Source organism: Sturnus vulgaris, chromosome 6 (genome assembly GCF_052056855.1).
Source record: "Sturnus vulgaris isolate bStuVul1 chromosome 6, bStuVul1.hap1, whole genome shotgun sequence".
Lineage (NCBI taxonomy): Eukaryota > Metazoa > Chordata > Aves > Passeriformes > Sturnidae > Sturnus > Sturnus vulgaris.
Window position 1 is genome coordinate 16,238,519 of NC_142248.1, and position 12,233 is coordinate 16,250,751.

The 12,233-nt window shown below is 35.9% G+C and overlaps 1 protein-coding gene across 7 annotated transcripts in view; it reads left to right on the forward strand.

Annotated features, from left to right (window-relative positions):
• Nucleotides 1-7,154, forward strand: part of FSIP1 (fibrous sheath interacting protein 1) — a 66,847-nt gene extending 59,693 nt beyond the window's left edge. For 5 of the 7 annotated variants that reach the window (XM_088167178.1, XM_088167182.1, XM_088167180.1 and 2 more), the window contains one exon: nt 3,491-4,066. In XM_088167178.1, coding sequence (XP_088023304.1) covers nt 3,491-4,066 — 576 coding nt within the window. Of the gene's footprint in view, nt 1-3,490; nt 4,067-6,861 lie in introns of those variants that run through there. The other 2 variants (XM_088167183.1, XM_014869458.2) reach the window with 1 other exon arrangement.
• Nucleotides 7,155-12,233: the final 5,079 nt, after the last annotated feature.

The following is a 12,233-nucleotide window of genomic DNA, read 5'->3' on the forward strand; positions in this document are numbered from 1 at the left end:
GACACTCATTTTATGTCCTTGTATTTTTAAAGAAATGTCTTGAAGTATTTATTCTGTATAGGAGTTGTAAATTATTTACAATGAGGAGAGTGAAGGCTTGGGAGATGTAGAATCCAGTGTCTCCCTAGGACTGTTATTGATTCCAAGTCATGACTCTGAACTATTACAGTTGGTTGTGCCTGGATTGCTTCTGGTGTGTGCAAGTATATACTCTGCAGGCTCCTAATACAGTTGTTGTATTATGCAATTCCATGAGTTCAGATGCTCATTTGGTTGCAAATGCACAGCCTTTTTTGCTGTGAGGTGTCTTTCCCTATGGTGTTTCCCTAAACTCTGTTTCCTGATTTTAACAGCAGCATTTCTGCTTTCATTTCAATGTAAATTCCTGGCTGCTGAGTGGATGACTGATGGCTATTTATCTTCTCCTCCGCTGTGTATTTTTCCTTAAGCCTATGGTCATCTCTTGAGTTTGGTGAAAGAAAATAACAACGTGCCTTTAGAATTTTAAAATGTAGTTTTCAGAGAGGTTTATTAAATACTTTCCTTATTTTTACATGCATGTCTTACAAAAAATCCAAAGGGAGAAAAAGAGAGAGAGGGAGAAAGAAAAAGGAAGGAACAAAGAAATGTCTTACACTGTCTGCTTTGGCTGCAGGCCTGCCACTCTGGAGAAAAACAAGCCCACTAGTTCCCAAACTTTTTAACTCTATAGTTGTTATATTCATTTCCTTCCCCATATGCCTTAGGCTCTAAATCTTCCCCCTCTGGTAATAATCAAGGTAATCTATGAATACAAGCCATATGATCTTCCTGAAAGAAAAAAATAAAAAAGGAAGAAAAAAGTTTGGCTGAGGGAAAATGGACTGCAGATAAATGGGGTGGGAATAGGGGAAAGAAAAGAACCAAGGAAAAGCAGGACAAGATGATGTTCCTCACAATGTTAATTTTGTACTGATCATTCATTTGCTTCATATACATAATTCCTTTCTGCAGTGAGTGAATTGCCCTGTCATTAACATAAAATTAGCTCCAAATGATCCTGGCCAAGAGCTTTGAAATATGTTAGTGTAGAACCACACACTCATTTCCATGTGGGAATCCATGTGGGTTTCCAGATGTGAGGATCTTCTGTGTTGCAAATATAGTTATGTTTACACAGTATAATCTGCTGTGTGGATGTACCCTCGATGCAGCTCTGCTTCCAGTAGTGGTCTCTTGTGTTATGCTCTTTCTTGTGAATGCATCTTGTTTCTTACAGTGAGTCCATTCTGATAATCACTGCTTGGAAACAAATGTTATCCTGCAAATTAAAATACTTTTTCAAGAAATTTAAGGACTTCAGCATGGGCCAATGGTTTAGATTAAAAGTGAAAATTTGAAAAAAATTATGTTTCATTTTTAATTCATCATAGTGTATTGCTACTAATTATTTTTCCCTGAGTTAATTTTCATCAGTGAGTGCCTTCTGCACTAGGATTAAAAATTAGAAGACCAAGTAAAGTTTGAAGATATTGTAACATTTTGCATGTTTTCTATAAAAGCACTTAAGCTTGTGGTTTAATTTCAGTTAATACTATCAAAAATACATAGATTGATATCATGATTACTTGAATCTCCATATAATTACCTGATTATGTGTTCATTTAAATAAAGATCTCTACCCATAATGATAGTCTGTCAATGGTCTTTTTTTTTTTTTTTTCTTGTTTCAAAGCCCTTAATATCTTAATTTCTTTAATGCAGTTGCTTTCTGTTTTGTGTTTAAGAAAGAAACTTGGAGTATTTTTGGGAAGGAAATAGATATCTGCAGGAAAAGACTACTGGGTTAACTAATTCTATAGAGCTGAGTTTGTGCACATCAGTTAGTGCCTGGACTGTACAGTATTTGGCCTGTAGCAGCCATTATTAGCCATTGTTCATGTTTGAATATGTAAGTACAGAATGGTGACTGAAGGTAGCTTAAAATGCCATTCTTTTTCGCCTTCTAGTGTCATCTTGTAATTTTTCACAGCCACAAGTTTTTTGAAGAAAATTTCTTTCCTTCCTAACTGAAAACTGTCTCCTTTGATGAACATGAATAATCAGTTTTCAGGTGTAATCCATACGCCCTGTGGTACCTTGGCTATAACTGAGTCATGTTATATATATCAAACAGGATAATATATGACTCCTGTAGCTGCATCAGAGTCATTCATGGAAAAAAATATCAGCTAAACATCTAATATTGATCTCTCCTCTGAAATGACAGTAGCTCCATCCTCTAGCACAATGTAAAATAAATTCGATGTAGAAGTCATTACATAATGAATAAAAATTGTGTTTTACATAAATCGCTATAGCCTAAGGGTTCATTAGTGTGTCAGCTGATCCTTTGTGTCTTGGAGATTGGGTAAAACTGAGATTTTGACCATTTTTCTCTAATAAATGTTGCATAGCATTTCCAACATTTTAAATATATATTATGATATATTCTATAGCTCTTATTTAATGGGAAAATGTATTATCTAAAAATAAACATATCTAAAAATAGTCTTGTCCTCATCATTATCTTTAAATTGTCAGGGAATATCTTGCTACTCTATTTTCAGGAGCATTAAGGATTGTAAAAGCGGGAAGTAACTCCCTATTGCTAATCTTTTAAAGCAAAATTTCCTCTGCTGTTCTTCACCATAACCAGCTAATATCAGTCATTATCTTTAATATTAAATTTTTAAAAATGTCCAATAAAGGAGGCCTGTGTGATAAATATGATGGGAGTGTGCTAGTCTCTGAATAAGAAATGAACTGAAAAGGTGCATCTGCAAACTGTGCAAGCAGTGACAGCTTGAAGGAAGCACTAAAACTGTCCTACAAAACACGACAAGACCTTTCTTCTGTCACATGCCATGGGTCATGCTTGCCGTGGTAGGTAACTGATGTGCTTTGTGCCACATGGTTGAGAGAGACTGTGTGGCATTTCTACCATAAGAATATTTCAGAATATTCCTATTGGGAATATTTCAGTCAGTATGTGACATTCTTTGTGGGCTGGTGCTGTCCAAAACCATTTCTAACCCCATCTGCATTGCCCCAACAGCCTTTTATCAACGTGATATTTTGCTTTCAATAACTAAAATCTTAGAGTATGTGTCTGTGTGTCTGTGTGTGTGTCTGTATGTATTCACAGCAAACGAAGAAATATGAAAAAGTGCATGCTCTGGTAATTAAAAACCAGTCAGATCTCAAGGAAGACTGTGCAAAATCATAGGCCTCTCAGAGCTTTGTGGACATCAGACTTCTTTCCTAACTTTCATCACAGAATCTATCTAGAACCTAGTGAGGATGCTGCAAAGATTTTGTGATTATGGAAATGTATATTTAAATTTTTTGAATTGAAAAACATTGATATTTGTTTAAGGATTCTGCCAATGTATCTCTCAAGCTGTTTTATGGCACTGCTTTTCATTAATTATATTTTGACAGAAGAAATTCTCGCCTTTTTTTTTTTCAGACTGAAGAACAAACGAGCCTCTCTGAAGAGCAGCTTAAGACCCTTCTGGAAGAATGTATGCAGCCTCAGAGAACAATAAGTAACGTTACCATGCCACAGTCTCAGGAATCTCTTTCTTTTGGATTAAGTCCCCCTTGTTACACAAGTCAAGACTCCACTCTTCACTCCACATCTAGTCTTTCCAAAATGTTAGTTGAAGACCATATTGTAGGGATGTTAATGGCTCAGGAAAAGGCTGGACTCGAAGACAAAAGCTTGTGTGTTAATGCAGAGAGCAAAATCCCTGGCTACTATATCAGCAAAGCATTGGCTGGTAGTCACTTATCAAAGGATTCACTGGCCCAAACAGAGGAACCTGATGACCTAGAAGGTTTACAGAAGATGGAAGATAAGAGTATTACTGAAGGTTACTTTATGTCAAGAGCACTCAACACAAAAAGATTGAAGAAACCTTCTTTCTTGGGTGAACCATTATATTGCATCAGCATGAACAATGAGCCATCCACAGAGGCTGACATTCTCAGCATACCACTGCAAACCAAAGGAGGTGAGACTCTTAACAATCCTTTAGAATAGGCTTTTGATTATAATGAAAAAACCTAAGCAGGTTCTCACCAAAGGTATGCACCAATACACACTGATTATTATGGGGGGGACAAGAATGTTCTTTCAGAAAACATAAAACTGTGCCAAAAGTAATATACACAAAATAACAGAATGTTTATTAAAATTCTTACCCTGCAATAATTGACTAGGAGTTTTATGAAATATATCACTGATGTTGATTAATTCTGTCAACTGGAAAACAGTGTTGAAAACACATATGGATTACCTTTTTGGGAGTAGAAATTCATGTTCACTGTTCTGTGGAGAGCAAATATTCTTGCAGTAGCTGGTACAAAAATTCACATGAAAATCCAAGTGTTTCATTAAAGTTTTTAATAGGGTAGACTCAGTCATATTAAAAAAACACATGTTCTGGCTATATTAAAGATAATAAACTCCTTTTAGAGAGTTCAAATTTATACACTTAAGATATAAAAATTAATAATACTGAATGATTTCTATAAATTACTTTTACTTTCGTAAAAAAATAGACTTTAACCAGCAAAAAATTAAATTTTCTTTCTGTCTGGTACTATAAAAAGATTGTGGAAATGTCTCTTGTTTTTGTTTTTTACTTATATGTAATTACACAGTGATATTGTAATCTAAATATGTTTAGATTTTTAACCTAAAACTAGTTCTCTTCCTGGAAGGCCAACTGTTCAAATGAGCCACATTTTAGGCAGTAAACCTTTCATTTTTCATAGCAGTTTTGACACTATGAAGGTTGTGATTATAGTGCTAGAATCTAATCTTATGGAAATCAGTATCTTTTGCTATGTTGGTCGATTACCTTTGTTGTACTGGTAATCTGTTCTGGATTTAGAGACACTGTTTTTTTCACATACATTAGTAATTTAGAAAAACATTCTAATATCCCTCTGCTATGTTTTAATTTTTTATTTATGATCACAACACTTTCTTTGATTGTTTGTACTTAATCTTTCTGCACTGAGGGGAATGTTAATATTTTTTCAAAGCCATTCTGCCTGTCAGAATGCAGGAAGTCTTGTTATTGCTGTTTATACACTTCCAGACAAAGTCGATATCCATACTTACCTGCACTATTTTCCCCTTATGAGATTTAAGCGATAGCTTCTATTAGAAGAGAACAGAAACAGTTCCTGTAGAAAAGGTTGGGTGGTTTTGGTGCCCTTTTTTCCTGGTGGGTTACACAAGCTGTCTTTGGTGTCCATGCAGGTGCAGGCATCAGAGGAGCAGGGTGGCAGGGGTGGTCACGGGGAGCACCACAGGGATCAGCTCTGCCAGGGGCAGCCTGAGCTCAGGCAGGACTAACATGATGGCATGCCACACCACCAGGCTCCTTTGGCTGCCAGCAGCGAGAAAAACTCAGTAACTTGCTGCCTTCAGCCGAGTTAAAATTCTCCTTTATCCGAATTGATGTAGCACGGTAGAGCCAAGTGAGACCTCGCCCCAGCTCCCATGGTGAGTGTGTTTTAAGAGGGGATGTGTTAAATCAAGGAAATCACCGTGTTCTGTGACCACTGGGTAGTGAAGTGAGCAGGGAACTGTAGATCTAGTCACCATGAGGTAATTTTATTGCACAAGAAAAGAAGGAGATTGTCACTATTAATTGAATTTCCATATGGGACATCTCATTGTAGAAGTCTAAAAGCTGTTAACATTTATCGCATAATAATTTAAATATCTTTGAGTCAAAATCATCTGTGTCAGAGTAATGTAATGGGATATTTCAATTATCTGTTTTCAATAGTGACTGAAACAGATTATGATTAATGTTTAATCGTGTAAAACTCAAATCTGTATGGTTAATAAGCATCTCAGTTTTATGATGTTTTTGCTTACCAAATCTTTTTTTTGAGAGGGGAAGTATTCTGAATTTTCAGTCCCTGATTTTTTTCATTTTTTTACTAAGAAGCTAATTAATCGGTTTCCTACAAAGGTGACTCAGTCTGTCTGAAGCAATTAGTCCTGGACATAGGCCAAAGGGAGTGTTATTTATCAAATTTGTAAACTTGCTTAACGTATTCTGTAGATAATTTGCTTGTTAGTTCAGACATGATTAAATATGCTAATTGTATTGAGAAATGGAGATCCCAGTGCAATCCAGTTTAAGACAAATGCATCTGCAGATGAAGATATGAGAAGTGTCAGGTGTTATTTTAATTTGTAAGATATGTTACATAGTTGACTTTTGTTATTGTCTTAATTCTAAAGGACATTTAAATATGTATGCATAATCTTCTGTAAGTAATTTGATTTTCTTTCCCACTCTACATATGGTTTAAATTCTTTGTAGTGCTGGTTAAGCAAATAAAATAGTGTGAAACTGGTTTAGCACAATTTCAGTTTTCCATTCCTTCTGGTACTGTAGTCTGTGATATAGATTTACTGTAATACATTAAAATATATATATTTTAAGGAAAGCATAATTATCAGCATAATGCATATATATGTATATATATGAAGGAAACTCTCGTGTGCCTTCAAAGATAAGTATTTCCTGTTTCTTGAAAGAAACACTAATCTATACCGAGCTCATATGTACGTAAACATAGATGATGTTTACTGAGGTTAACAGAATTCAGACTTGCCCACATGCAGATATGAAAAGGCTGTTATATCTCATAGTTGTATGAGCCAAAAATAATTATTTCCAGCTCTATTTCGAGGGGCTATATTAAGTTTTAAGTAGAAGTTGTATCACAAACCGCTATTATATTTTCTTCTTGCAAATAATGTGCTTACAGCAGCTCAGCACCTTTTTCTTTTCTTTTTTTCAGATCAAATGAACATTGAGATTTGAGGTGAGAGCGACAATATGCTTCTCTGCACAACTGTTTTCTGTAAGTGTAGCTAAACTCTATCAGTGTTACTACACTGATGCAGTATCATATCAAGCAACCTGATGGGAATAAATTATCATAATTGAAAATGTTCCATAAGTTGATTTTTTTCTTTAGAGGTAATTATTATTGTCATTATTATATATTGTTGCAATTTGATTTCAAAATAAACTCTTGCATCTTATTAAATTTCCTGGGAATGTTCTGCCTAATAAAGAAATGTACATAGATATTGTGTAGCTGTGTGTCTGATAAGACGTGTGTCAAACGAAAAAAGCAACCAAACATGAAAAGTTTAGTATTTACTGATGGGACTGTATTAGAGAGGGTGTGAAATATGTATAATAATTTAATTTTTCTTCACACACACGCACAGACAGAGTCTAGCTGTTTCATAGAGTTATGTAAATCGTGGCCTCTGTTATCTCAGTGCAGATTGCAGGAGCTTGCAGCCTGCCTGACTCAGAGTCCTGACTCACTGAAGCATCCCATTAGTCAGTTTTTGCCCTGGGGCTGTCTGTTGGCTGGACCCCTGGTTTGGTTGAAGGCTGGAATTGCACAAGTGCTCTGCTGGATCAGGACATCAGCACTAGTCTGCTCAGGTCTGCCTGATTCTTGTCTGGGAAAATGGTAACCACACAGCAAACGTTCATCTCTTCTAGTTAAGAAATGTAATTAAATGAGGAAGGATGGCAGCCCCTGGTGAAGGCTTGGTGGGAGTAAAAGTGGAGGCGTTCAGGAGTTTGCTATAGCAGCTACTAGATTGTGAAACCTCAGAGTGATGGGGGGAGGGTAATGCAGCTGGTTTGAGTTTGAGAGGATAGTAACAATTCATTACAGGTTTTTGATTGTCTAGTCTTTAACTTGTATTTTTTCCTGACTTTTGCTTTATTTACTCAGCTGATGGTCAGTTTTCCATTTCATGTGCTGCAATATCAGAATAAGAAAACATTATTTTAAAAAATGATTATTTTTAAAAAGTTTTTTTTTTTTTTAAGTGGGGAGAGGTACTCTAGGAAAGAAGATTCAACACATTTATCCCATTGCCAAGCTCTCATGTGAGTTGACCTAAAAGAACAAATTATTTCTCAGATCTTATACCTATAGTCATTGAACATTCATCAAGAAAAGATGTATGGATAGAATATTAACTATACATGGGCGGTTATTGCATGGGGTTTACTTGATCTAACACGAATGTTTAAATTACTGCACATATTGGCCCAGATTTTAATCAGATTTACAGAGTTGCCAGTAGGAGTGGATGCACACTTCTGGGGAAGTTGTAGTTGTGTGGGTATAACAGAGATCAGAACCAAATCAACTTGCTTTTAGTTAAAAATCTGAATGGGACATTATAATTGCAACAAGCAGTTGCTATTTCTTTTTTTACTTTCTGATATTTTTACTAGTTCTTCAGCAGCAATAACAAACGTTTGGATAGTAGATGTTCCACATAGGATTTCTGTAAGCACATTTCATGGAACTTTTCAAATCTTACCTACATGTATTTGTTACTGTAAAAATATTAAGCCTGTGTCATGATTTTGTTAGCATAATTAAACCAATACTGACAAGTGTTTTTAAGAGTATTTTCTGTTCCTATATGATATTCATTCAGGACTGTCTGCTGGCTCTAATCTTTCCACAGTCCAGTTATTTTCACATGGAACTTGTGTTTTACAGAGACCTTCTCAAAAACAGTGTTTCAAGTGCTTGGGAAGTTTTTGAAGAAATCTAAATCATGTTTAAAGATTATATGTATAATATCTAGAGGTCATTAAGAAAAATACTAAATAAGTCTTAATTTTCCTATTTTATTTTCTTATCTTTAATCTCTTACTGCTATAATAAAGCTTTTGCTAGCACCCTCAAGGAAGGGTTGCTGTTGCTAACGAAGACTTAGAACATTCCTGAAACTGTACAACTGTTTATTCCTATATGGCATTTCAGGGATAAGCAGGTAAGTTTGGATGGCTATTGACTTGAAGTGTATATTCCAACAGGAGGTCTGTAACTTAACTTTTAGTCTTGGGAAGTGTTGAGCGCCCTGCACCCGTTGTAGTCACTGCAAACCACAGGGACCTAGCACTTGTGGCTTGCTATTCCAGAGGTGTGTTGGGCCAGTACCCAAAGCTCAGAGACTGTAAAAAATTAGTGACCTAATATTTATCCATGCTTGGTTTCTAGTGCATTGTATTAAACAACAGGTTGTCTGGGAATTTTTTATTTCTTGCTTGATGCTACAGGTGAAATATCAATTCATTCCCTCCTTTCTTTTTGTATTCTGTTTTGTATTCTCAGTTTGAAGTAAAACTGTTGGAAATAAAATTATTTAGAAAAATATGGTACTGGTGAGAGGTGGACAATAACAGAGATATTATATAAAATATAGTGACAAGGTCATCTGCTAAAACATCACCAATACCAGGGTAAAAAGAAAGTTGAGCCCAGGAGGATTCACGGGTTTTTCTTTGTTTTTCCAGTGACTCTGTGTTGTGACCTGCAATAACCCCTCGATTGGGGCCGCCACTTGAATTCCAGCTGCACTGGAATGTGGCAGCTTCTCCTCAGGGAGTGATGCAGCACTGCTGATTAAGATATTTAAATTAATTTTATTTTTCAGCCTAACTTGGGACTTGGAAACAGATTTTTTGAAATACATATCTTCACTCAGAGTAAGTTGTATTTGGCAAAAGATTCTGATAGCTAACTTCTTTACTGTCCTCTCGAGCTCCTTTAATCCAAAACATAGCAGAGCACAGGAGTCTGTTTTTTAAAGTTATCCTTCTGATTTTTAGGCTTTGAGATGTTGGAGGAACAAGAAGTTTCATGTGTGCATGTAAATTTATGCTGTTCTCCTTACCTTTTCTCATATAGTGATTTTACAGCACAGATAGATGCTTTGTTCCAAAAAATTAGTATTGGTGAAAGCAACGTAGCCATGAAGAAAAGATTCTGGTGTGCTTGCATCTGATTGCTGAGCAATACATGACCAAATAATTCTGTCTGTGTCACTGAGCCCCCTCAGTGCTGCACATACAGTGCTGGTGTTCGTGGTGGCCAGTGCTCAGCTGTTGATTCTGATTTTCTCCAGTGGGTAGGTTTCGATGCTGCCATGGTTTGCCCTTTTAAAGAAAATATTTTATTAAAATAAAATATTATTTTCCTCTGAAAGTGGAAAATTAAAGTGGCTCAATAATTTTCATGAACATTATATATGTATGTGTATATATATATATGCATATATAAGTTGTATGTATTAATTGAATATATAATACAGAAAATATACATTTGAGTGGGATATTTTAAAGGATTACAGCATTGATTTCAGTATTCTGTAATGGTGTCAGAAGTTCACTCCAGCTTTACAGTTTTTGTGCAGACTTAGAGTGGTTGAAGGATTTTCATTTCAAAGAGAAGTGACAAACTAAATTTCCTGATTAAAAAAAAGAAAATTAAAACGTTTCTTGAACCTAGACAGCAATAAAATGAGTGAAATTATTCTTGTATGTCCAGAATTCAAGTTTAAATTAAAGTAGTTCTACCAAGGAGTGAAAAAACTTTCAGTTTCATCATTAAAAAAAAAAAAAAAAAAGAAAAGAAAACGCCCCACAAAAATCCTCAGCCTAATGCCTTTTTCCAAGACAGACATGGGCTGGTGTCTGCTGAGTGGATCTGTAGTGCATGCTTTCCTTCTCACTTCCCGAGCAGAACTCCTGCAGAGCCAGTGGGCATGCTGAGCGCAGAGTGAAAACAGGCTGTGCAAAAATTATCTGCTGCATAGATCAGAGAGGAAAGGGCTGCTTAAACATGTCATCAGAGTAACAAGGGCTAGTCTAGAAATGTGAAAAAGTATGCCAGTAAATTAATGTGCTGGAAAGGGTGCCTTTTTACCTCCACGTCAGGGATGGATACGTGAGAGGCAGTTGTTTGCAGCTCAGTTTCTGTGATTTCAGTAACTACGAGAACTTTTATATTTTATGAAAACCCCCTACTTGCTGGATAAAATTTCAGCCAATAATACGAGAATGCACCTTTTTGTTATGCTTCTTAAAAAGGCTTTCTAAGCACAGCTTTGAAAAAGATCGCCTCTCTGTTGCTTTTTACATGAAAAATTTGCCAGAGTTTACACTTCCAAGCATGTTTCCTCCCCCACTTATGAAGAGAGAGCCTCACCTCTGGGAGTCTCACAGTGTGAAGGATAGACACAAGACAAGGTGGTTTGGCAGATCCTCAGGAAGCTGACAAGTTAGGAGCGTTTATGAAAGCTAGGAAAAATAGTAACTGATTTTTTTCTTTAATTTAATTTAATTTTCAACAGATGCACTTATTGAGAAATAATTGCTCCTTTATTTGTAGTGAGATTTAAAGGTCAGAAAAACTGTTTCCTTTTCAAATAGAATAGAGGCACTTGAATACTACTAATGCCATAACCTACATTTATCCAATTATACGTTTCATTGAGGGATTGGCTAGAATCCAGATGCAGTAGTTGGAATAAAAGGCTCCCTGTCATTTATGTCTATGTGAAATAGTTCCCTACTTGCAACTGAATCTGCAGTAGTTTTTATGCTTAAAAAAACCCCCCACTAAACTGGAATATTCTGGAGTGTGCAGTAACTCGCAGAGTGTTAAAGTGCATGAACAATTTTGCTTTGTGGGCAGGTATTCTTTATTCAGAACGTTTTTTCCCTTAAGAATCTGCTGTTTTCTTGTGGAAATACTGATCTGTGCCATTGTTTTCTTATTGTTTGCTTTGTGTATTTGGTATGCATAGTTTTGGTGGGAAGGGCATTGCCACAGGCATTCTACCCTAATTTTACAATAACACTGAAATGGTCTCTCCATACACATTTTGTGAGCAGAGCCATCAAGGGACATGGACACAGAGTCTAAACAGCCCTCAGTTTAGCCTTGTATGTTTTGCCTAGGCTAGCACTTCCTCACTTTGAAAGCAGGTGAAAAAGACAAATGATGTCTGGGCTTTCTGGGATTTGTTTAAATTTGAAAATCCAAGTTTCTCTATGATATTTGTCTAATTTTATGGGTTTCCAGTGGAAGATTTTATCTTTAAGACTTCTGCTTGCCATGCACTTTTTAAAATGAGTTCGCTTCCTCTTGTTTAACTCTGCTTAAATATTCATACAGAGTTCTGTGCACCTGTTTTTTCTCTTTGGGAAAGGTGAAAAGTAAGAACTAAAACTACCCTTGTGGATATTTTAAGATGCTTACTTCTGCAATCTCAACAGTCCTTTCCAAAATGAATTTATGTTGAAAACCTACCTATTACTGTGGACTTCCCTACA